Source organism: Aythya ferina (assembly GCF_964211825.1).
Source record: "Aythya ferina genome assembly, chromosome: 10".
NCBI classification, from domain to species: domain Eukaryota; kingdom Metazoa; phylum Chordata; class Aves; order Anseriformes; family Anatidae; genus Aythya; species Aythya ferina.
Window position 1 is genome coordinate 9107961 of NC_140306.1, and position 21199 is coordinate 9129159.

The window sequence follows — 21199 nt, forward strand, 5'->3', positions numbered from 1 at the left end:
CTCCAGACCCCCATTTTAGATCCCCAAAGAGCTATGGTCCACACAGCCCAGAAATTAAAGCAGTTGTGGTAATAAACAATTGTGACAAGAACATCACAGGAGAATGTGATCCATTCAGTCAAAACAAACATCAACTCTACTCCCAATGGCATTTGTTAGAGCGTAACCAGAAATTCTACAAATAATGGTGACAAAGTCCCAAGAGAAGCATAAATGGCTATGTGAAATTAGGAAAGAACACAGAAACAGAGTGCCTTGAATCAAACAGCATCAGAAACAGTACTTCAGTTAAAATAACAGAATCATATATATATGATATCCACAGCTATTAGATAAATCACTGGAACTGGATAACACTGGCTAGTAGCTGCAAGTATTTAGTGCAAGCATTCCTTCTGTCCCCATCCCTGTGGTCCGTACAAATACTTGCCATCTTTATGTTGGTCAAAGTGCATAGTTTTCCAAACATAAGATTTTTTTTCTGTAATGAGGACAGCTGGATCAACTGATCAAGATAAAAAAGAAGAAAGTATGTCAGTCATGGAGGAGAATGGAGCCCTACCAGAGCATCTGTGCTACTCTGAAGCACCGAATAACATGCTTTGGGGGTTTTATAAAGCACTAGAGTTCTAGAAGACAAACAAAATACAAAATAGTATTCTGTATTTCACATTTTTATTAGCTTCTTACTGGCAGGCATTACACTTGGGAGTAATATTGCACCAGGCATTAAAAATAAGAATTCTACCACAGGGACATTTTGCACTCAGAATCCAATATAAATATTTCTAATCATATTTCCATGGCTACAGATAATATTTGGTTGCTTGATTTATATGCATAGAAAGAAACAGTTGTCATAACTGTAAGAAACTGTACTTATCAAGTACTTTTAAAGGGTGGGATTTGTTTTTGCAGAATATTACAATACTGTTTATTGATTTAAAAACTAAATTAGTCTACATGATAGCAGCTTTTCCCCATCTGCCTCTTAAATTCTGTTTGTTTCTTGCTCCCAGTGGTGTAGCATTAGATGGATTAGAAACCGTTTAAACAGAGGTAATTTTAGCACTTTAAGTTGCGTCAGAGAATTGTGTTAATGACACAAAATACCCTATTGTACTAATTCTTCAGACTCCCTCTTTCCAACAAAAAGGTGTCTTGACTGAACAGGCACATGCATTTTTTTTTGGACAGGACAAAAGGACAGAGCTGCTAGAGAATGAAACTCCTCCAGTCCTTAATGATAAACAATAAATACTCGTATAAAAAAAGACCACATTGTTGCTTTAGTCAAAATCCAGGCTCTCTTGGGTTTACTGTTCAATTAAGTTGCTAATCACTGAAATGGCTCCTGCGGAGTCAGAATCAGTCATCTGTTTTCCGTGCCAGTCTACAGAAAGTCCAGTTATGCTCCACTGTGTTTTCGTTGGCACGCTCACTCATATGATGAACTCTGGTATTCCTGATCGTGAAGCCTTGCTTTGTGATGTACTCCATCAGATGGACTCGGAGCGACACTTCTTGGTGGTAGTCACAAGGCCCGAAAGTGAAGGAAACCTGGCAGTCCCTGGTGTCCATCATATGCTTATTCCACTTGGTGAAGTGGTTTGAAATGCCCTCCAGTAAGGAATGGACTTTTGTGGTGATAGTGAGCTGCGTGATGATGACAGCCACCGGGTTGGAGTACTTGGACAGCTTGCGGGTGCTGGACAGCTCCACCACCTCCTCGAAGGTATCCACAGGATACAGAGGCTTGGGGTCATTGAGACACTGAATGAGCGGTTCGATCTGATAGAAGTCCGCCTCCTTCCGAAGCAGGTCAAACTCCTTGAAGTCCAGTGGCAAAGTTAGCTCTGAGGTCCTTAAAAAGTTAAGAACGTAACGGAAAAGTGGTCCATCCCTGTCAATGAAGTAATTGCCCTGAGAGTCCCTGGCGGTGGGGAAGTCTCCCCTGAACATGGCCCCAAGCATCGAGTCGGGATATCTCGTTAGAGTGGTGAGGGATGTCGTATACATGTGTCCACCCACATTTAGCGTGACTGGATCAGTCATCTAGAAAAAGAGAAATTGCAAAGTTTATCAAGCCACGGCGAGAAGATTCAATCACCTCACCAACACACACGGCAAATGCTGTTTGAGAACTGCAGGCTCCAGGAAGAATCTCACTTCCTCCCATTTGGAGCCTTTAAGCGGTCTTCAAACCTGTGCAAATCCAAGCCACCCAGCAACAAGGCACAGCTGGCAACTAGACAGGATCACACTTCACATTCAGAAAGCACATTTCCAGAATGCTTTAGAAATCTTAACAACTGAGGTACTGTCAGAGAATTAAGAATTGCATTTGGACAAGTTTTTTCTCCTATTTTACAGATGGGGAAATGAAAATAGAGACATTTCCTGAAGAACAAGTTAATCTGAATGAGGTCCATCAGTGCTCCTTACTTTCAAAATCTGTCACTCTTTCAAGAGGAAGAACAACAACAACAAAAATGAGCTGAACAAGTCTTAAGCCTCTTTTTCTCCCTCAAAAGAGGAAGACAGTGCAAGTTTAGGCACAAGACCAAGAGCTCACAATCAAAGTAATCAATGCATTGGTTAAGAGGCATCACTAAAACAAGCAAACAAAAATCTTCCAGCTTTTAACTCTCAAAAGAAACGATTATTTGAAAATGAGCATGCTGCATAGAAGAGGGGGCAGAGCACCAAGCCAGTCTGCATCAGCTTCCAGATAGCACATGAGGAAGCAAGAGAGAAAGGAACATAAATCCCATCTGGCCACCAACCCTAACAATCAGGACTGAGGCCAGCCAGAGAAAAAGAGACATATGCATGGCAGCAGAATGTTTAGAGAATGAGAAGAGGAGAAAAATAAGATGCATTTGTCTGGTTTAGGACAGGATTTAAAGGAAAAATATTTTTCTTTACAAATAACATGATGAAGTCCTTAAAAGTATATGCAAGAAGCACAAACTATTTTCATGTTTTGTGTGTTAGGAAAATGGCAACAACAAGCTTAATGCTCAGTCAAGAACTCACTGATTTTTGCTAGGAAATAGAACAGGAGTGCTCCCCACAAACAGCACATGAGGGGAAGCACTCCAGTTAGATCCTCTAACACTCAGTTCTTCTTCTCACATAACTGAAACTCTGGATCTACGCAAGACAGATCTGCAAGGATTCCTACCTCGAGATCTTGAAAGCCCAGTCATGCAGCTCATCTACACGGGATCACTTACCATATATCCCCAGTCTCCATTATCCATCTGTTCAATTGCTTGAACCGTGGTACTCCAAGTTTAACAGAAGGTTGTCGAAAGGATACGCAGCTCACCTCCTATTATCTCCCTGCAGGAGAAAGCACACACAAAAACACAAAACAAACAACAAAACATGGCAGACTAAGTATCTACAAGAACAACCAAGGGGAATGCTTTCTAATCAAAGGCAGGCTCTCTGCCAGGAGAGCATTCAGCTACAAAGCCACACTAGAAGCAGAATCTGCAAACGAGCTTTTCCCTGCGTCTCCCTCCACACTACCACAGCACTGCCTCCAGAGCACACGGGGAGCCACTCTGCTGGCTGTTCTGACCATCCCAGATTCGTTAAACAACACGCAACGTGCCTCTGAGGATAATTTACATTTACAAACGGCCTACTTTTCACCTGGAAAACTGAGCACTTTGAAAGACAAGTGTCCTTTTCCCAATTAAAAAAGTTTGTTTATTCGCCTTTGGGGTCACGCACGCGATCCATGAACGCCAGTCAAAATTCCCGTGCTCCAGTTTCAAACTGTGCAGAAGAATAAATCAAGCATGAAAGAATGAACAGCAGGAAAAAAAAAAAATCTCACTGCAGAATTAATAATTCAATAGCGGAGAACTGCAATTGATAGCAAGAACATTAATCTACAAAGAAAGCACACGAATGGACTGCACAGACACACGCTCTCGAAAGAAATCTCTTTAGGGACGAGCTAGAGGACATCAAACATCCTTTCAACTACGCTCCAACGAAAGCAATTTGAGAAGTGGTTCACGCTGTAACTTCCCAGAAGATGCTGAACCGCTGACTTGCATAAGAAGGGGACTCTCTCCACACATGCACGGCAAGAAAAACCCACAGCCCGGCTTCTGACTTGAAGCAGGGGCCATGAATGAGCCCAGGCACCAGCAGAGACTTTCCAAAGGTGGCCTGCTGACCATGCTAAGGGACACCCGGGTAGAGAAGCCAGCTGTCAGTAAGCCTCTATTCCCTACCCAGAATCTGCGTCTCTGCTAGAACTGCTGAAAATTTAGGTCAGCCTGCTTTAAGTAGGGTGCAGCTTCGCAGTTTTGTTTATTTTTACATCTTAAAGACTACACAGCTACCAAGGCTTCTGCTCCCATCCCCGGTACCAGCAAACTTCAGCGCACGGACACAGCTAAAAGCAGCTGGAGGATTTAGCTGAGACAGGGCTCTACGTTCTCAAAAAATGAACGGTTCACGGTTAATTCCCAACCTTGGCCCTTCTCATTCCTAGAAAACGAGGCAAGTTCTGCCATTCTGCACAGAACAACGCGGCGCGGCCTGCTCTGGGCTCCGCTGCCCTGCCCGCAGCGCTCTCCACAGGCCAGGCCTGGGGGGCAGCAGCACGGGCACTGCCTCAGCTACACTTGAGGTTTATCAAGAGAAGAAAACACAAAACCACTGCATGAAAATCATGAGGTCAGACAACAGAAGACTAAGGAATTAAGGTACGGAACGAGTCGTACCAGGATCCCATTTTTACAAATTAGCGATGGAGCATGCCTCAAGAAAGTAAACTAAATCACACACCCCCACCAGTAGATAAACCTGGAATGCGAGCTCTTTTGCCAATGTCTGTAATTATTTTTTTGAAGTCATTCAGGTTTTCTCTATTTTGAATTGTCACTCAAGTACAGCTCCTTACCTTTTATCAATAGCCCAGACCTTTCACATTCTGGTTTCTGGTTTGGGTTTTTTTTCCCTTCTTTAAGGAATGCATACTTATAGCTGTTCCCCTGGCCATGTACAACACCAGTATAGCATGAAGATGCATTAAAAACATAGGAGAGAGACTGGCCTAGGTATCTCATTTTCAAGAAGAACACTCACTTGAAGCTGAAATAATTCAGCCGGCAAGGAACTTCACTGAGTCCCAAGTACAGATGAATCAAGACTTTTTTTCCATCAATGAAAGAAACAGATTCAACTGCCTGTATGACGGCAACTTTCTGATCATGAACTGATCTTTGATCACAGTATTGCTACGCACCACCACAGTAAGTAAGTTACGAGAGCAATTAGCTGAAACAAACCCAGCCCTCAACGCAGAAGTGGCAACGAGAAGTCCCACTGACCTTTGTGTAAGGATTGAGAATTGCCAGGCATGCACAGACCCACCAGGCAGAGCTCACGGTGGAGCAAAACACACAGCACAAAGGGGTGGCACAAGGAGGCCATCCTAAAATGCTTGAGCCTGACCACAGCTATCCGCTGCTCCCCGCACCAGCCTGGGAGCTCTGCATTTCCAGACAACTTCACGGGCAAAAATAGCGCTGTTCAGGTACCACCTGAGATAAGGACTCACAAACCACATCACCACGCTGATGCAGCCCAGGACAGCCTGCCTTTAATAACTGCCAGAAATACTGGTGTGGGATGAACCTCAGCCGGACAAACTGCTGACACCGTTTAAGGACATTGCTCTTTCGTGAGAGCAGAAGCACATCGATCGTGTCAACCTACAGCCGTGCCTTCATTAAGCTTTTCCTGCGAGTGGGGAGAAGACACGCAGCGTTACCAGCGTCATCGGAGCTGTCATAGCCCAGCACCAAGCACATCCAGAGCCAGAAATTAGCAATGAGAGGCAAGTACCTTCGAAGAAAAGCACCCTAGTCATCATTTTATAGTACATGCACCAAATTGGATACCTGCATTCATAAAACGCTCACTCTTATTTAATATTTTATGACTCAGAGGATTACAAGGCTATTTACTAGCAACATTACTGCAACAGGTAGTCCCATTAACTTCAGCAGGGCTTCTCCCAGGCACAGAGCTACTAACGTGCAACCATTTTGCAAGCTGAGATTCAGAGAAAGCAAATGAGAGGCAGCTGAACGTCTGCATCTGCGAACAGACACGCACACGTCCGGGATGGACCCGGGGAATGCCAGCAGCACTGGGAAGCGTTTTAACTGCTAGGATCATGGTCATCAGTCACACTTGGTCAAGGCCACAGGCTGTGTGCTGCACCTGGAGAAAGTCAGAGCATTTTACCATCATACACAGCTACACCAAGGAGGAGAAACGTACCTAGCAGGTCAAAGTCGAGAGGCACGTGCCACTTCAGCTGCTCTGAATGCTTTTCAGCTAGTTTTCTCCAAGAAATTAACTGAAGGATTTGCTTGGAGTATTGATGGACAGTTTGGTAGCAAAATTACAACACAAACTGTTCAATGACTACATAAACTGTTTAACCTCAGTAGGTACTGCGGGTTTCAGGATCAACAGTAAGTTGACAGGAACTGTGCAAAGCTAGCAGTGTATTTATACGGATAAATACACGTGGTATCTCGAGCTACTCGCCCACTTGGTGAGCTCCCAGCTCCTGACATTTGGATCCCCAAAGACGAGAAAACGCAACTCCTGCTCCCAGCACGCTGTCAACGCACAACCCCTCTATTCCTGAGCCTCTCTTAAAAATCCGAAGGCAAGTTTTGATAGCAAATCTCTATCAGCCACCCCCCTGAACCACCACAAACTGGGCTGCAGCCCAGGAGCCGCCGGCAGCACGGAGCCAGGGTGATCCAGCCCCGAGCTGCCCCGGGCACGGCGGCAGCAGGTTCTTAAGGCTGGGGGCTGGCAAATCTGCTCACACAGCGCCTGCCTTCACCGGGGGAGCATCCCGCCCCCTCCCCACGCCAAGGCACGGGGATGCCGCGGGGTTTCGCAGCCCCCGCTCTCCGTTAGCTCCGTAGGTCGGTGCTCAGCCTTCACCCTAAGTGATGGAGACAAACACCGGCGCTGCCCCCCCCCCCCCCCCCAAATAGCCCCACCGTGAGCCCCGAGTCCCCCGGGACCCCGGTCCCACCCCGCGGACCCCCTCCGTGGGGCCACCCACGAGCACCTTGGGGGGGGTGCGGGGCTGCACCGGGGCAGCTCACGGCGGCTGCACCCCCCCGGGGGCCGTGATTCAGCACAGCCGGTGCCGGGAGCGCCGCGCTCCGCCTGCAGCCCCCAGCGGCCCGGGGCTGCCCCCCGAGGGGCTGCGGGACCCCCCCCGGTACCTCCCGTTCCCCCCCCCCAACCCCTCGCTCCCCCGGCCGAGCGGGCACCCACCGCCCTCCGCCTGCACCGGGACCCGGCCCCGAGCCGGGGCGCTCAGCCCCGAGCCCCCCCGGCCCCCCCCAAGGCTCCGCGGCGCGGCCCGGCCCCGCACTCACGGGCGCAGCTCCCGGCTCCGCGCAGGGCCCGGCGGCGGCGGCGGCGGCGGCGGCGGCGGCGGGGGCGGGGGCGGGGGCGGGGGCGGGGGCACGGGGGGGGGGAGCGGACCGTGGCGGCGGGAGGGAGGGGGCGTGGTTTGGTGAAGCCACGCCCCTTTCCCCGCCCCCTCCGGTCGGGTGAGGGCGGGGCGCCGCCTCCCTTCAGCCGGCGGCGTCACTGCGAGGCGAGGTCTCGCGAGAGCCGGGCGCGGGGCTGCGCTGCTCCCGCCGCCCCTCAGAGGACACGGCCAAGATGGCGGCGGGCCGGGCGCTGCGGCTCCTGGCGCCCCTCGGCTGCCGCCTCCCGCAGCCCCGCCGCGGCCTCCGCCTCTCCGCCGCCGCCGCCATCCAGGTAAAAAGGGGAAGCAGAGCCCCGAGGGGGAGCCGCTGGGCTGGGTAGGGCTGGGTAGGGCTGTGCAGGGGGCGTCCCGGCGCTCCGGGAGCGGGACGAGCTCGGTGTCGCCCCGCAGGTGACGGTGAGGGACGCCCTGAACCAGGCGCTGGACGAGGAGCTGGAGAGGGACGAGCGAGTCTTCCTGCTGGGGGAGGAGGTGGCCCAGTACGACGGTGCCTACAAGGTGAGGGGGCGCCGTTACCGGGACGGGGGGTAGGGGGGGGGGGCCAACCACGGGGGCTGACGGCGTTTTGCTGCCCCGCAGATCTCCAGGGGGCTGTGGAAGAAGTATGGGGACAAGAGGATCATCGACACGCCGATATCTGAGGTATGGCTTCGGATGTTTTGCACCTAAGAGGTCGGCTCAGCGCCCCCCGTGCTTATTCTCCGTTTGTTTCTTTGCAGATGGGCTTCACGGGGATCGCCGTCGGTGCTGCCATGGTCTGTACCCTCACGTTCCTTTTTAATTACACCATGAAACGAACCGCTTTTTGTTAGCTTACCAACCTCTCATCTGACACTTCAACAGGCAGGGTTGAGGCCGGTGTGCGAGTTCATGACGTTCAACTTCTCCATGCAAGCCATCGATCAGGTCATCAACTCGGCAGCCAAGACGTGCTACATGTCCGCAGGGTCCATCCCCGTGCCCATCGTCTTCCGAGGCCCCAACGGGGCGTCCGCTGGCGTGGCTGCACAGCACTCGCAGTGCTTCGCGGCGTGGTATGGGCACTGCCCGGGACTCAAAGTTGTTAGTCCTTGGAGCTCAGAAGATGCCAAAGGTCTGCTGAAAGCGGCAATCCGGGACGATAATCCAGGTGAACACAGATCACGGTGCTATCTCACAGTCAGTGCTAAAAAGAATGTCTGTTTTCCCCTCCTGCCTCATATTAAAATATATATTTTTAGGTGTATTGATGCTGATACTTAATTTTTTCCCAATGCTTATTTGGCTTGCTAGCAGTAGCCTCTTTGTGCTGTTGCCAGTTCTACCCTTAATGGTAGTTTGGTACCGATCTGAAAGCTTAGAAGCTGTGTTTATGGACTTACCTTAAAGGAGTTAAAAATGAGGGAGATGAGTCAGGAGGAGTTCCTACATATACAGTGTCGGACCATGTGCACTTTTCAGATGATAAATTCAGAATCTCATTAACCAAAAGTAGGGCAATTTTTGTTTTTTATTTCTCACAAGTACATGTGCAAAATTTAAAACCTTTCTGAAACTAGAAATTCTACAGAAATAGTTATTCATCGTGACCTTTCCCACTCTCTTTGATCTAGTTTGTGAAGCGGAGTATACAGGCTTAAATTTTACAGTCTACCTTTTTAAAAACAAAGGCTTCGTAAGTCAGTTACCTTCATCAGCCTATGCTTCCCAGCTCTATATTCTGTCAGTTTCTGTTTGTTTTTTAAGGAGGAAACATACGAAGCTCTTTAAATCTTTTGTGTAAATATCTATCACTGTCATATGCCAAAAGCTAAATACCTTATCACGTATAATATTAAACCTTAGACAGTTTTAAAATTGATTCAGTAGCGATGAGTAGACTGTTGATACTGTTGTTGTTATTATTACTGCTTTTACAAATGTAATGAAGTCTCTGTTGCCTGGATAGAGTCACTATCTTGAGCTAGTCTGCTGCAATACAGTTTTATAAGCACAGTCCTCTTCTGGAAGTACAAGTTAACCCAAATGTGTTTTGTTCTAGTTGTGATGCTGGAAAATGAATTGCTGTACGGTGTTCCCTTTGAAATGTCTGAACAGGCACAGTCAAAGGATTTTGTTGTTCCAATTGGAAAAGCCAAAATAGAAAGGGAAGGTAAGCCAAGAACATGTTTTTTGTATCCTTACTAAGTGAACTGCCAGGGGACTGTTGTTTTTTTTTGTTGTTGTTTTGTTTTTAAAATTCAACTGTTGAGAGAGACTCCTGTCATGGGACATAAGAAAATGTTTCAAATATCAATGTTACTTGTACTGTAGTATACTTAATTGTTCTGTTCCCTGTATAAAGAAAAATTACCTGATTCTCTGTATCGCATTTCAAACAGCACCTTTCTAAAAGATTTGTTCTTTACTGTAGGGATAGTGTAGGTGATGTGCAAGGAAACCTTTTTTTCTTCGCCTTTAATTATTTTTTCAAAAATGGATAAGATCACTGTAGCATTTCAGCCTCTTTGTTCATAAATTACCACTGAATGATACAAATGCTCAAAAGGGAAAATGTAAAAACTATTAAATATCTGATCTCCAAATTAAAAGATAAAGTTTGTGTCTTCATATAGTCCTACTACCACTCTCCATGTTAAGTATGGGTGTGGAATACTTCACATTTCAACTAAATGAAAGGGACTTAAATTACAAGAGACTACTAACGCTACCTTGAAAAGAATCTAGGACTTAGAGAAAAGCTTTAAGTCTTTATTTGCTTTTTTAACACTTTTTTCTAGGAACTCATGTTACATTAGTGTCACACTCAAGACCTGTTGGACACTGTTTGGAAGCAGCTGCTGTACTGGCCAAAGAAGGTGTAGAGTGTGAGGTGTGTGGGGTTTCTGTTGCTTCTCCCTTTCCTTGGACTTAGGGCAAAAAGGCAGACAGGGTCTTTGTTCAGGCTCTGCAGAATGTCAGTTTATAAACAACAAGCTTCTTATATTTTAAGTGCCTTAGCAGTCAACAAGCCAAGCATGTGTGTTACATGTTTCTGCATTTAACTCTTTCATCACAAACTTAAGGCAGAACTACTAAAGATGTTCAGATTGGCCTCTCTGTGTTCTGTGTAAGCAGAACGACACTACCTATCAGCATGGTTGTATCTATATATAGCAAGACTCATCTGCCTGACACTTTCCAGGAGCCACCAGGAACTGTTCTGCAGAGTCTCTGTCAGGATAAAGTTAATGAAATTACTAACTTTAAGTCTTATCATGGAAGTCAGAATAGAACAAAGTGCTAGAGGACAGTGTACCCAAACAGCAGTAAATGACAAGCTTAGATCATAACAAAACTTACTCAGTGCCTTTTTCAGGTGATAAATCTACGCACCATTAGACCAATGGATATCGAAACAGTGGAAGCCAGCGTTATCAAGACAAACCACCTTGTAACTGTAGAAGGAGGATGGCCGCAGTTTGGAGTAGGCGCTGAAATCTGTGCCAGGATCATGGAAGGTACTGAGGTTTTTGATATACAAGTTGATCTCATTTCCTAGTGTAAATTCTGATGACTTCATGATAAAGCCAGATGAAGAGAAACTTAGTTGGAGCTTAAGTGTAGCTGTCTTGCTCTAGTGGTGTTCATACGGTCAATTCAGCTGGCTTTCTGGTGTAAACCTTATCCTAAGAGCCTGTGAGAAGCAGGATGGTAACTTTCTGTCTAAACTGCAGTGCATGCTGATAAACAAGCAGGAACAGCTATCTCTGGAACTACAGGAAGAAAACTGTTGAAAGTATATTAGGCCTTAAATGCTAAATTGATGGAAAACCATAGTGTGCATCAACCTGACACCTGTCTTCTGTTTCAGGATCTGCCTTTAACTACTTGGATGCTCCAGCTGTGCGTGTTACCGGTGCAGATGTTCCTATGCCTTATGCAAAAATTTTAGAAGATAACTGCATACCTCAAGTGAAAGATATAATATTTGCAGTGAAGAAAACTTTGAATATCTGAGTTGTAAATACATGTTTTAAAGTCCTGCTTTAAAAAGTATTAATGGTGTAAGGCAAGTTGTATGCGTAACTTTGTATAGCTACATTCTTTTGTACAGTCAAGTACAGTGATCTACCAGAAATATTTACATGGCTGTGTGTAACAGGGTTACCCTCTAAGCCACACTTGATATAAGCAATGATGTGGTAATGCTTGTCTGTTAGTCAGCTTGTACTTCAGCTGTACAGGTGGGTTGGGATCTCCATGTACTCAAAATTCAAAGGGAGGAAAAAAAACACTTCAATTTCTGCTTGGCTTGTAATTATTGGACTACCTGTGTTTAACTGACTGTGATGGTGGATGAGTGAAAAATAGTAGCAAAAGGGGAATTTGCCCTGAATTTAGTCCTGGAATGCCGCATATCTCTAGGAGCTATTTGCAAGGCTTTTTGATGGTGAAGAATCAAGCTGGAGTTGAGCAAGGCCTTGCTTTCAGCAAGTGCAACTATATCTGTACAAAGTGGCCTGTGGCATGGGTTAAGAGCTAATGTACTCAGGCTGAGGAGTACTCTTTCATCACACAGAAAAGCTTCTGCGCACAAGCTTAAAGATCCTCATCCTCTTTGGTATGCAAGGGGAAATACTATCTATTTATTCTTTACTAGCTGTCACATTTGCTTTACTAGCTGTCATGTACAGTGATAAAACACTTGCTCCTATTTGTTGCTTTTATGTTTTTGTTTTTGTTTTTTTTTTTTAACTTGCCAGAGGGATGAACAATAGAATGCTCAAACACTAGTTCTTATATGTGGGGAAAAAAAAAAAAAGATTTTATTCAGAGTTGGGTAATAAACTATTTATTCAAAAGTAGTAGTTGTGTCTGAAGAGCTCAGAAAGAGTTGTGGTAGCTTTTAAGCTGCTAGACTGCAACCACATACCAGGGTTTAGCTAAGGGGCTATTCCTGACAGGTAATTTTTGGTCAGCAGCTTCTGTTACTGCAACCAGTACCGGAGTAAGCAGTGCCTGTAGCAGTCTGTGCAGCATGACTTGCTCTATAGTCAGGAAAAGCTGCCTTCCCACTGAACTGGATACTTACCTCTCTTAAGCAGACAGAAGAGCTTAGGTCCTATTTCAGTTACAAGCCAGGAATATCTCTCAGGGTATTTCCTGGTAGCAGAAGTGTTATTAGGGTTTTTAGAAGTCTGCTTGCAAGCAAAGTTCTATCAGAATACATCCACCACCACACTGCAGGAGGAATTCCATTAACATTTTAATAAAAATGACTGAATATCACAGGTTACATGAAACTTTGTACAGACATTCTCTGCATAGTAACAAACACTGATGTATCTGAATTTAAAAAATGGATTATCTATAATCCTTTAAAGTGCAATTTAAGGTTTTAGTCAAATCAAAAAGGATCTTTCAATAAAGTTTAAGCTGTAAAATTAACTTGAAGTAAAGTCCCATTTAACTAAATCATGAATAATATCCCGGTGCCCTATTAACTCCCATTTCACCTGTTTCCTTACTTAAAAAAAACTTTAGAGTTGCAGGTAGGATGTCCATTAAAACAAGTTTGAGACAGCATTTTTACTCCACCAACAAATACGGTGGGAATAAGATTTAATTCTCCAGTTCCCTCACCTGTGCAGTATACTTCAAAGGTTGGTTTGGTGGGTTGGTTTTACTTTTTTGGATTATCTAAAACAAAACGTGCTGATTTGATGCAGGAAGAGTGAGATGAGTTACAGTTATATGAATAGTACTGAAAAAATCTTACAGCAGACTAAAACTAGATTCCTGTAATTTGGCAAGAAAAGTGGGGAAACAGAACTAGAAAAAAAAAAGCTTCAATTCACCTTGATTGTGGTCATTCCTATTTTCAGATTTTTATTCAGCCATACAGCCCTGATAGTGTAGCTAGAGAAAAAAGTTCTTAAAACCAAATAAAAGAATAGAATACTTAGCATGGCAATGCAATCCACAGTGCAGTGCTGCTGCTCAAGGAAAGCTGAAAGAGGGGTAAAATGGAGCTACAGCGTGGTTAGCCGCTCTATGCTGGTGAATGTCGCCACGCAGAAGGGGCTTGTTCCGAGACAGCACAGGAAGGGGAAGGGGAATTCAATCCTGGTGGAACCGGTAGCCTCAGCTGATCCTGGGAGCACTGTAGTCACACGTCTGTGTTTTCTTCAGAGTTCCTTTCTGAAAGTTTTGAATGGAGCTGAGTAAAGCTCCTCGGCTTGCACTGATGGCGGGCTGAGGGCTCGGCTGCATTGGCACCTCTGTACTTGGAGGAGGAGCTGCTGGTGGCAGGGGCGGCGGTGGCGGTGCTGGGGGTATCGACGATGCTCCTGTTGAGTTGAGGAGAGAAGATGTTTGAGTATGCCCAGGAGGTCCTGCTGCAGAGCGCTGTGGCTGTGTAGCCAGACTAGGTCAGTCCTGCACTAGTCACGTCATTCCTTGAAAGCAAGTGCAGTGTGAAGAACAGAACGGGTGAAAAATGCCAAAGTGATCAAATCCCTCTATCTGCAGGTGAGTTGTGTCACCTGAGACACCTCTAAAAGAAGCCTGAAGTGCCTCAGTATGCAAGGATGCAAAACATGACTCAAACGTGATCTTGCACTGAAGGAAACAGAACAATTAACAGAGCTCCCCAGGCTCAGTTTCTATTGTTTGTCCCCAGTGAAGCTGTTTGCCCTTTGGGTCATAAGCAGTACCAAATACTGGGAGCAGATCTTACTAACTTCATATTTATATGATTAATGTTACACACATGGACCACATTGCTGTAGCATTTGTGATACCTGGTCAGGTTATATTTCATTTTTAGACGACTAACTGCAGATAGAGGGTTTATGAAAATGTTTTACGCTTTCACTGTCAGACCAACCAACCATGGAGAAACAAGCAAACGCCTGTTTCAGAGGCCAAATGAATCACAACAATCTGCCACTCACACCACTTGCCTTCTGCCTGTACCCCCACCTTGCAGTCTGGCCCTTGCTTTTGACCCCAGTCACATCCCTCTCGTATTGTCTTATCGTGCTTCAAGCTCCGTGTCCTGACAACTTGCAGGGAGAGGGCTGGGAAGCCAGAGACCAGAGCTGTGCATGCAGGCATCTAACCCAGCAGTGAGGATCCTGGCAGCTCAGATCCCAGCAGATGGCCTGACTTGCCCCAAGCTGCTCTCCTGAACACCCTGCTCTTGTGCAACTCAGCTGCTGCACATTACACCAGAATTTCTACACAAGTAATCAAAGATAAATGGCAGGAGTAAGAGCAAAGGCCGGAGGTGACCCTGAGCTGTTCCACAAGACAACCACGTGAAGGTGGCATTGGTAGCACATCCCAAGCTGTATGGGGAATGATGGGCCTGTCTTCTCTTATGTTCTGGAATGAGGAGGGGTATAAGGGTTAAGATTTAGGATTATTGAATGATGAACTTTAACTCCATTGTCTAGTTCATGAATTACTCCAAAATATGGCTAGAGAGACAAACGACATCTATAGCCCAACACTTGGTTTTGGTAACTAACCTACAACGAGGAATAGATTGGTAAGCAGCAAGAACTATGATACTTTTGGACAAAAGAGCAAACAACGTGAGGCCAAACAAGAGATTAAGGTTTCTGAAGTAGGAATACTTGCTATGAAGTAAATAAATACCAAGAAGTTACTGGAAATTGTGTGACATGGATTCAAGAAGTATTCAAAGGATAAAGCTCAGCCACACAAAGCAAAAAAAGGTGTCAAGATGCTCTCTGGGCTCTGCTTCCTTCTCAGTTTCTAACTAATGCTTTCTCTCAAACTAACAGGCAATAGTAAGGAAAAAAAAAGCTGCTGTAAGAAAATAAAGTATTTGTATTAGATGAAAGTCATAACTCAAAGCTCCTTCATTTTCAATTTGTACCAGTCTTTGAGACTTTTACCATATGGTACCAAGCTCCAAATAAAGAGTATTTACACAAAGCATTCTATTTTGCCAATGAACATTAATACATGCTATGATTATAGCACTTCAGACTCTCAGAAGAAATTCTCATTGGCATGAAAACCCTTCTCTGTGACAAGAAAACAGACGTCTGTATCGGGCTCTTGTTTTCACACTCCTCCCTTTCAGAAGTAGCATTCAAGTCTTAGCAGAAATACCAGGGATCAAGTGGAACAATTTAACATGCCCGTTGCATGTGGATCAACTACTCTCTTAAGTAATCAGAGCATTGCACAATGTTAGCATGAACTGAAATAGCAAACTGCATATTGATGCCTTGAGGTCATCTAAATATCCAAACCTGTGTTTTTACAGTAGCCAAAGATATAATTTGTTATTAGAAACACTGGAAAATTATCCCCTAGGCTAGAGTCCTGTTTCTCATGTCTCTGTATACACACTGACAGTAGAGCACAGTAAAGCAAAACTTGACAATTTGCCACAAGAACAAGACCAAGAACAGTTGAAGTAATCACTTTCGAGGTTAAAGTGGTCAGAGCAGAACAACACAAAGGTCTGGCGTCCCAACGCTAGCATCAAACTTGGGATCAGATTAACAGCTGTAAAAAAGCCAAGAGTGGCTCATCACAAAGGAGTTGGCCTTGGTTAAAGGCCGGACCAAATGATCTTAGTGGTGTTTTCCAACCTAAACTATTCTATGAAAGAGATGCAAGAGTTGTAGAGAACAAAGACAAGATTTTTTAGCTGGAACAGCAAGATGAGATCAAAGAGGTTTTGCAAGTGGTTGTACAAGACACAATAGGGAATGATCATGAGAACAGTGGCAAGGACTCGGTGTGGAATACAAACAGTAATATATTCAGCAAAAGAAGGTACCTATTTGACAAAGGCAAAAAGTCACTATATAAGAATTAGGCCAAGTTTCCATGTGCTACCTTCAGATTTTGGTCTGGTTATTTTAGAATGGTGTCATGGACACAGAAGTAGGGGGAGAGGCCACCTTCCTGCAAGTGTGTTAAGTTCCTCAGGACTAAATATTATTGAAATTGTGCTGCCAACATCACACAGTTAAAAGAAACTCTTAGGAGATCTTACACCCTATCTCTACCTTAAAATATAAATACACACAGGTTTTAAGATAGTATATGACTAGGTGTGACCATTACATATTGAACCTGTTAATTAAGAGCTTGATTCCGAAAATCCTTCAAATCTATTCATTTCAATCACACTGTCCTTCTGGACATGAGTGGTACAAAGGAAATCTTAATTCACTCCAGTATATTTGTACACAGCTACATCTACTAAAAAACTGTTCTACCCAACAATGAAGTATTTTCCCATATTTACCAGGAAAAATATTTCAGACAAGTGCTCAATTATCCCTAGACCTTTCCAATGCATATGCTGGAAGGAGTTGCCTGCAAACACACATTTACTCATTTACAGTTATAACAATAAAACACTCAAACAAGAACTTACCAAGGGTTTTTTTACAGGGACATTTTTGTTAAGAGAGTGTGTTAAAAGGAATAGGAAGTAAATCAGATGCTGTAAACTTGATGCCTGAATTGAAACAAAAACTTAATTATGAATTTAAAGTGACAGTAATTGTGCAAATAGCATTAAAAATTTGCTGAGAGAATGGGATGCAAACAAAGAACATCATTTTAGTGATAGTTTTTAAAGATGCTGTATTTCATTAAAATAATCCATAAGAATGTTCAGATCTTTTTCTTCTATTCCCTCCCAATACTAAGCAAGTTTAAGATTTGCATTCAACTTTCCCATACAGAAACAGAGCATCTTTAAAGAGATAAATCAGCATTAGCTTACTTTTCCGAAAATTCACGTTCAAAATGATGCATGCTCTATTGAAGACAGCAGAGAAAGAGAGAGGACACAAGTTAATCATCCGGATCTCGTGTCAAAGTAAGAAAAACAGATAGTGTTAGCTGAAAATTAAGTACAAAAATCAATACATTCTCATTCACTGAAAAACGTGGGGATAGCAGATTGATTTTTTCAGATTACATATTCAATGCTGTGAATTCTGAACAATGAGCCACCATTTTCCATGCTGTAAGGATTATTATACCTGATGTACAAATGCAACACACATATTTTCGATTGCACATGCTATAATTCAAGCTTTAAAGTATTAAAGTGCATTGAGAGGTATTTAGCAAGAAATCTGCAGGAATGTTAGCCACAGAAGATGAAATTCATTCAGCTCGTGGAACATGTCCTGTCATATTAACACCTGTATTTACGCTTATGCTACATGGATCAGACACTCAAGAACAGTGCTTGCTAAAGCATTAAAATGGTCTTATGGACAGCTGAAGAGCAGAAAAGATGCACCACATGGCTCTTCAGAAAACATTCAGAACAACTGGCACAGAAAAAGCTAAAGTACAGTACAACTCTCTTGCTTTATTCTCGCAGGGCAGCAATCCTATTTATTGATATCATTCTGAAGGGGTTGGCCAAAGTGGCACCCTCCAAACTTCTATCACAGAGAGCTTTCTGGAATTTTATGGGCTTACTGGATTTGGAGAAAACGTAGTGAAGTTTCAAATAACCCATACCACAGCGTTCTACATCCCTTCTGATCCTAGCCACAAAGAACAATAATAGACATTCAAGGAAGCAAAGTAGATAGAAGTGTGCAAGTAGGGGGGAAAAATATAAATCAAACATTCAAGAGAGAATGTCAGAAACACAGAAATTACATTAGGCTCATTGATCTAAATGTATTTCAAAGATGGTAGTTATCCAGGTAACTGCAACAAAACTGACCCAAAACAAACATTCTGGTCAGCGAGAAACTCCCATGGGAATCCAGGTCTCTACTAGACACCTCTCCCCTCAGAGCAGGTAACATTCAATCCTACAGCTGCAGCCATCGTAGCTGCACTCATTTTCATTCCTGGTACGTTTTGCATTGACTACACCAAGCGCTCCACTGCAAGCGAAGTCTCACACTTTGTTCAGAGTTTCTTGCACATCTCAACGTGCAAGAAACCCCCTGAATGAGGTTCCTTCCCCAGGGCATGGCAGCCTGGAGCCCATTTACCTTTGGTCAGTGTTTCTGGCTCTGTACATACCCACAAACCACATTGACCGGGACGGGAACAGGCCACAAGGACAGAAGCTTCTGTTGGATACCCTTTCCCCTATCAGCCTTCTTTTTGGTTTGGCACTGTATCAGCAAGATGGTTTAACATGCCATGATACTAACACACCACAAACAAACCAGAAACACAGACCGAAAGCCTCCCCCTTTTGAGGGTCATCTCACCACACTGACATCCACAAGCAATTTTGGTTTAAAGGTAAATATCCTTAGTAAACCAAAGGGAACAGGAAAAAAGAGAGAGAAGCTACAGATGCATCAACTGTCACAAAAAAAAAAAAAAAAAAAAAAGTCCTACCATGGGGCCAGTGAGTTTTGCAACAGGTCATGAATAGCACAGTTGCACAGAATAGCTACAAGGACAACGTTGCTGGTGAAAAATCAAACACACTACCCTTCTCTTGGAGCTAGTATCTGAAGTTTCTTCTATAAATTCTACTTACGAAAGCATTCCTGAGATGGTGACACTTGCCTTCATGCCAACTCAAATGCATCAACACCATCAGCCCACCAAAGCACTCCCAGATTTGAATGCAGGTCAGGCACTGTGCACCATGTCAGACATGGGGCAGATCACTAGAAGTCTCCACATGCACACTGCCAGCAGGATGACCAACACTGTGACGGGGTGGGAACATCAAAGCCAAGTTTTTGGGCCAAAACATGAGACATTTTTAGCCATCTGAGCCATGTCTACACACAAACCTGCACCATATGCTCAAAACTTGAAAGAGCTTGCAGTCAAGTTCCAACACACATTAAAGCCAAAATGCAAGTAAAAGGCAGTCTGATTTCAGAAAGAAAAATAATGTTTTCTAAATCCCCTTCTGAAGGCATGGGATTTTCTTCTGCGTTTTCGGCTACTTCCTATTTAAAGCATACAGAACATGAAATAAACCCTCCAGCTAGGAGTCAATGCATCCAGAGAACAGCGCTGTTATTGTGCAACACAACAACTGTAATTAACTTGTTTAGAGTAACTGGAAGAAGTTAGTTCAGAAAACATACACTTCAACGTGCTCTCAACTTGAAGGAGAAGTGACTAATTTGAATTTCAGCACAAATAATTTGAAACTCACAAGCTGTAGCATCCTTTGAAAGACCACCCACAGCAAACAAATTTGATTTCCTCACTTTGGTTAACAAGTTGTACTCTACAGAAAGCTCCTGTGAGTAGGAATTGTATGGCACGAGTTGTCATAACAGACATTACAGACAGCTTCCCTTCCAGATATATTCTCCATTAACATCTTTTGCTGTTAATGTTTGCCAGTGCTGCTTTTCTAGCCTTTCTGACTGAAGCCTGTCCACTGTAGCTCAATATTCAGATTTGCACTCAAACTTTCACAAGTATTTCTATTTCTGGCGATGCCCACTCAAGCAGATTCTGCACCACATCCCACCACCTGTCCTAAACATTAGCAAAACTGTCTGCATAGCTACCTAGCAAACTGGAAGAGGGAACTGGCTAAAAATGAAGTGTTTATTTTTGACCCAAATCTGTTTCTGATTTGTTTCTCTGCATAAGATGCTCTACTGGTGTTACCAGTGGGCTAGCAGAGAAGAGATTTATGCAGCCTAAGCCACTTAATTTGTCAGACACAAAACCTCTGAAATTACAACACAGCAATACAGGTGTAAACAGACAATACACAAAAACAAGGGATCAACAAACAGTATTTCAGAGTCCCCTGGCCATTAACATCAGAACAAATGGATATTGCAACATGAAAGCCAGAAAATGTCTGGAAGGTAGCAATACTCATAGGACTGGACTAATAGAGACTTTGAAACAAACACTTATGCTCTATGGGTAAATCAGGTATACCACAAGAAAAGGTTATTAAACAAAAAGAAACTGTATTAAGTTCTCTATGGCCCTCAAAAGCGAGCAAATGCCCACGCTCAGGCTGATACAAGATAAATGCCATCTCTTGTGTTCCATCCTTGAAGACCATCATCCCTTAATCATCTTTGGAAATAATACAGTTAGGGAGGTTTTAAAAAAAAAAAACAAAAAAAAAAAAACACACAAAAAGACAGACACTGTAATGACTCTTGAACTTACCTGCTGTAGAGGGTGGCGTGGGGGATGATGGAGATGTTAATGGGGAACTCGCCCCAGAGCCTGCTAAATAAAACAACAGTCTAGTAACTAAAGCTGTGATACAAAATTCAACAGTCAGACAAGACAGATTGTTGAAAACAGGCCAACTTTATTGACTGATGATTCAACCCTGCTTCCACTGAAAACTTGGGAGAAGTTCCCATTCATACGGATATTGTCATTCCGACCCAGTCTGAACAGAGAGGCTTTATGGCACATAGTAGGAGAGGAGGTCCAAACACATTAGAAGCACATTCAACAGTACTCCTCAATGGGAAACCCTTCTTTTCTGTTGCTTAGGCTGTTGGATTTCAGCGTCCAAATTCTGTTTTCCTTAAGAGTTGTGCCAGTGCATGGATGGCACCCCACTTCTCCTTCTAAGAGATGATTTTTAGTCAGTTGCTGTACTCCACAAGTTATTCTGACAATTCCACAGTAGGCTGCTTTCGGACACATTTTAAGCATGCAAGA

At 44.1% G+C, this 21199-nt stretch overlaps 3 protein-coding genes across 15 annotated transcripts in view; 1 reads left to right on the forward strand and 2 right to left on the reverse strand.

The window, feature by feature from the left end:
• Positions 1-658: 658 nt before the first annotated feature.
• On the reverse strand, positions 659-7533 carry KCTD6 (potassium channel tetramerization domain containing 6). 3 transcript variants are annotated; one of them, XM_084530992.1, is made up of 3 exons: positions 7452-7533; positions 3240-3348; positions 659-2055 (listed from the first exon to the last, which is right to left on the reverse strand). In XM_084530992.1, exons 2-3 carry the CDS (start codon positions 3264-3266, stop codon positions 1369-1371), a joined length of 714 nt encoding a protein of 237 aa, XP_084387118.1. In that variant the 5' UTR covers positions 3267-3348; positions 7452-7533; the 3' UTR covers positions 659-1368. The 3 variants fall into 3 exon arrangements, with proteins under 3 accessions (XP_084387118.1, XP_084387120.1, XP_084387119.1); XM_084530994.1 differs by lacking the exon at positions 7452-7533 and adding an exon at positions 6751-7020 and having other exon boundaries at positions 3240-3344; XM_084530993.1 differs by lacking the exon at positions 7452-7533 and adding an exon at positions 6322-7020.
• A 139-nt stretch (positions 7534-7672) lies between these two features.
• On the forward strand, positions 7673-12396 carry PDHB (pyruvate dehydrogenase E1 subunit beta). The gene is made up of 9 exons (XM_084531007.1): positions 7673-7842; positions 7961-8068; positions 8150-8212; positions 8290-8325; positions 8414-8699; positions 9591-9701; positions 10330-10421; positions 10908-11049; positions 11403-12396. The coding sequence occupies exons 1-9, from the start codon at positions 7744-7746 to the stop codon at positions 11546-11548; spliced, it is 1083 nt and encodes a 360-aa protein (XP_084387133.1). The 5' UTR covers positions 7673-7743; the 3' UTR covers positions 11549-12396.
• Positions 12397-12784: 388 nt separating this feature from the next.
• The window catches only part of PXK (PX domain containing serine/threonine kinase like), a 35420-nt gene continuing 27005 nt past the window's right edge, over positions 12785-21199 (reverse strand). For 3 of the 11 annotated variants that reach the window (XM_084530996.1, XM_084531000.1, XM_084530998.1), the window contains 2 exons: positions 20690-20752; positions 12785-13881 (listed from right to left, as the gene is read on the reverse strand). In XM_084530996.1, coding sequence (XP_084387122.1) covers positions 13676-13881; positions 20690-20752 — 269 coding nt within the window. In that variant the 3' untranslated portion in view covers positions 12785-13675. Of the gene's footprint in view, positions 13882-16964; positions 17049-17318; positions 17354-20689; positions 20753-20817; positions 21106-21199 lie in introns of those variants that run through there. The other 8 variants (XM_084531006.1, XM_084531004.1, XM_084531003.1 and 5 more) reach the window with 8 other exon arrangements.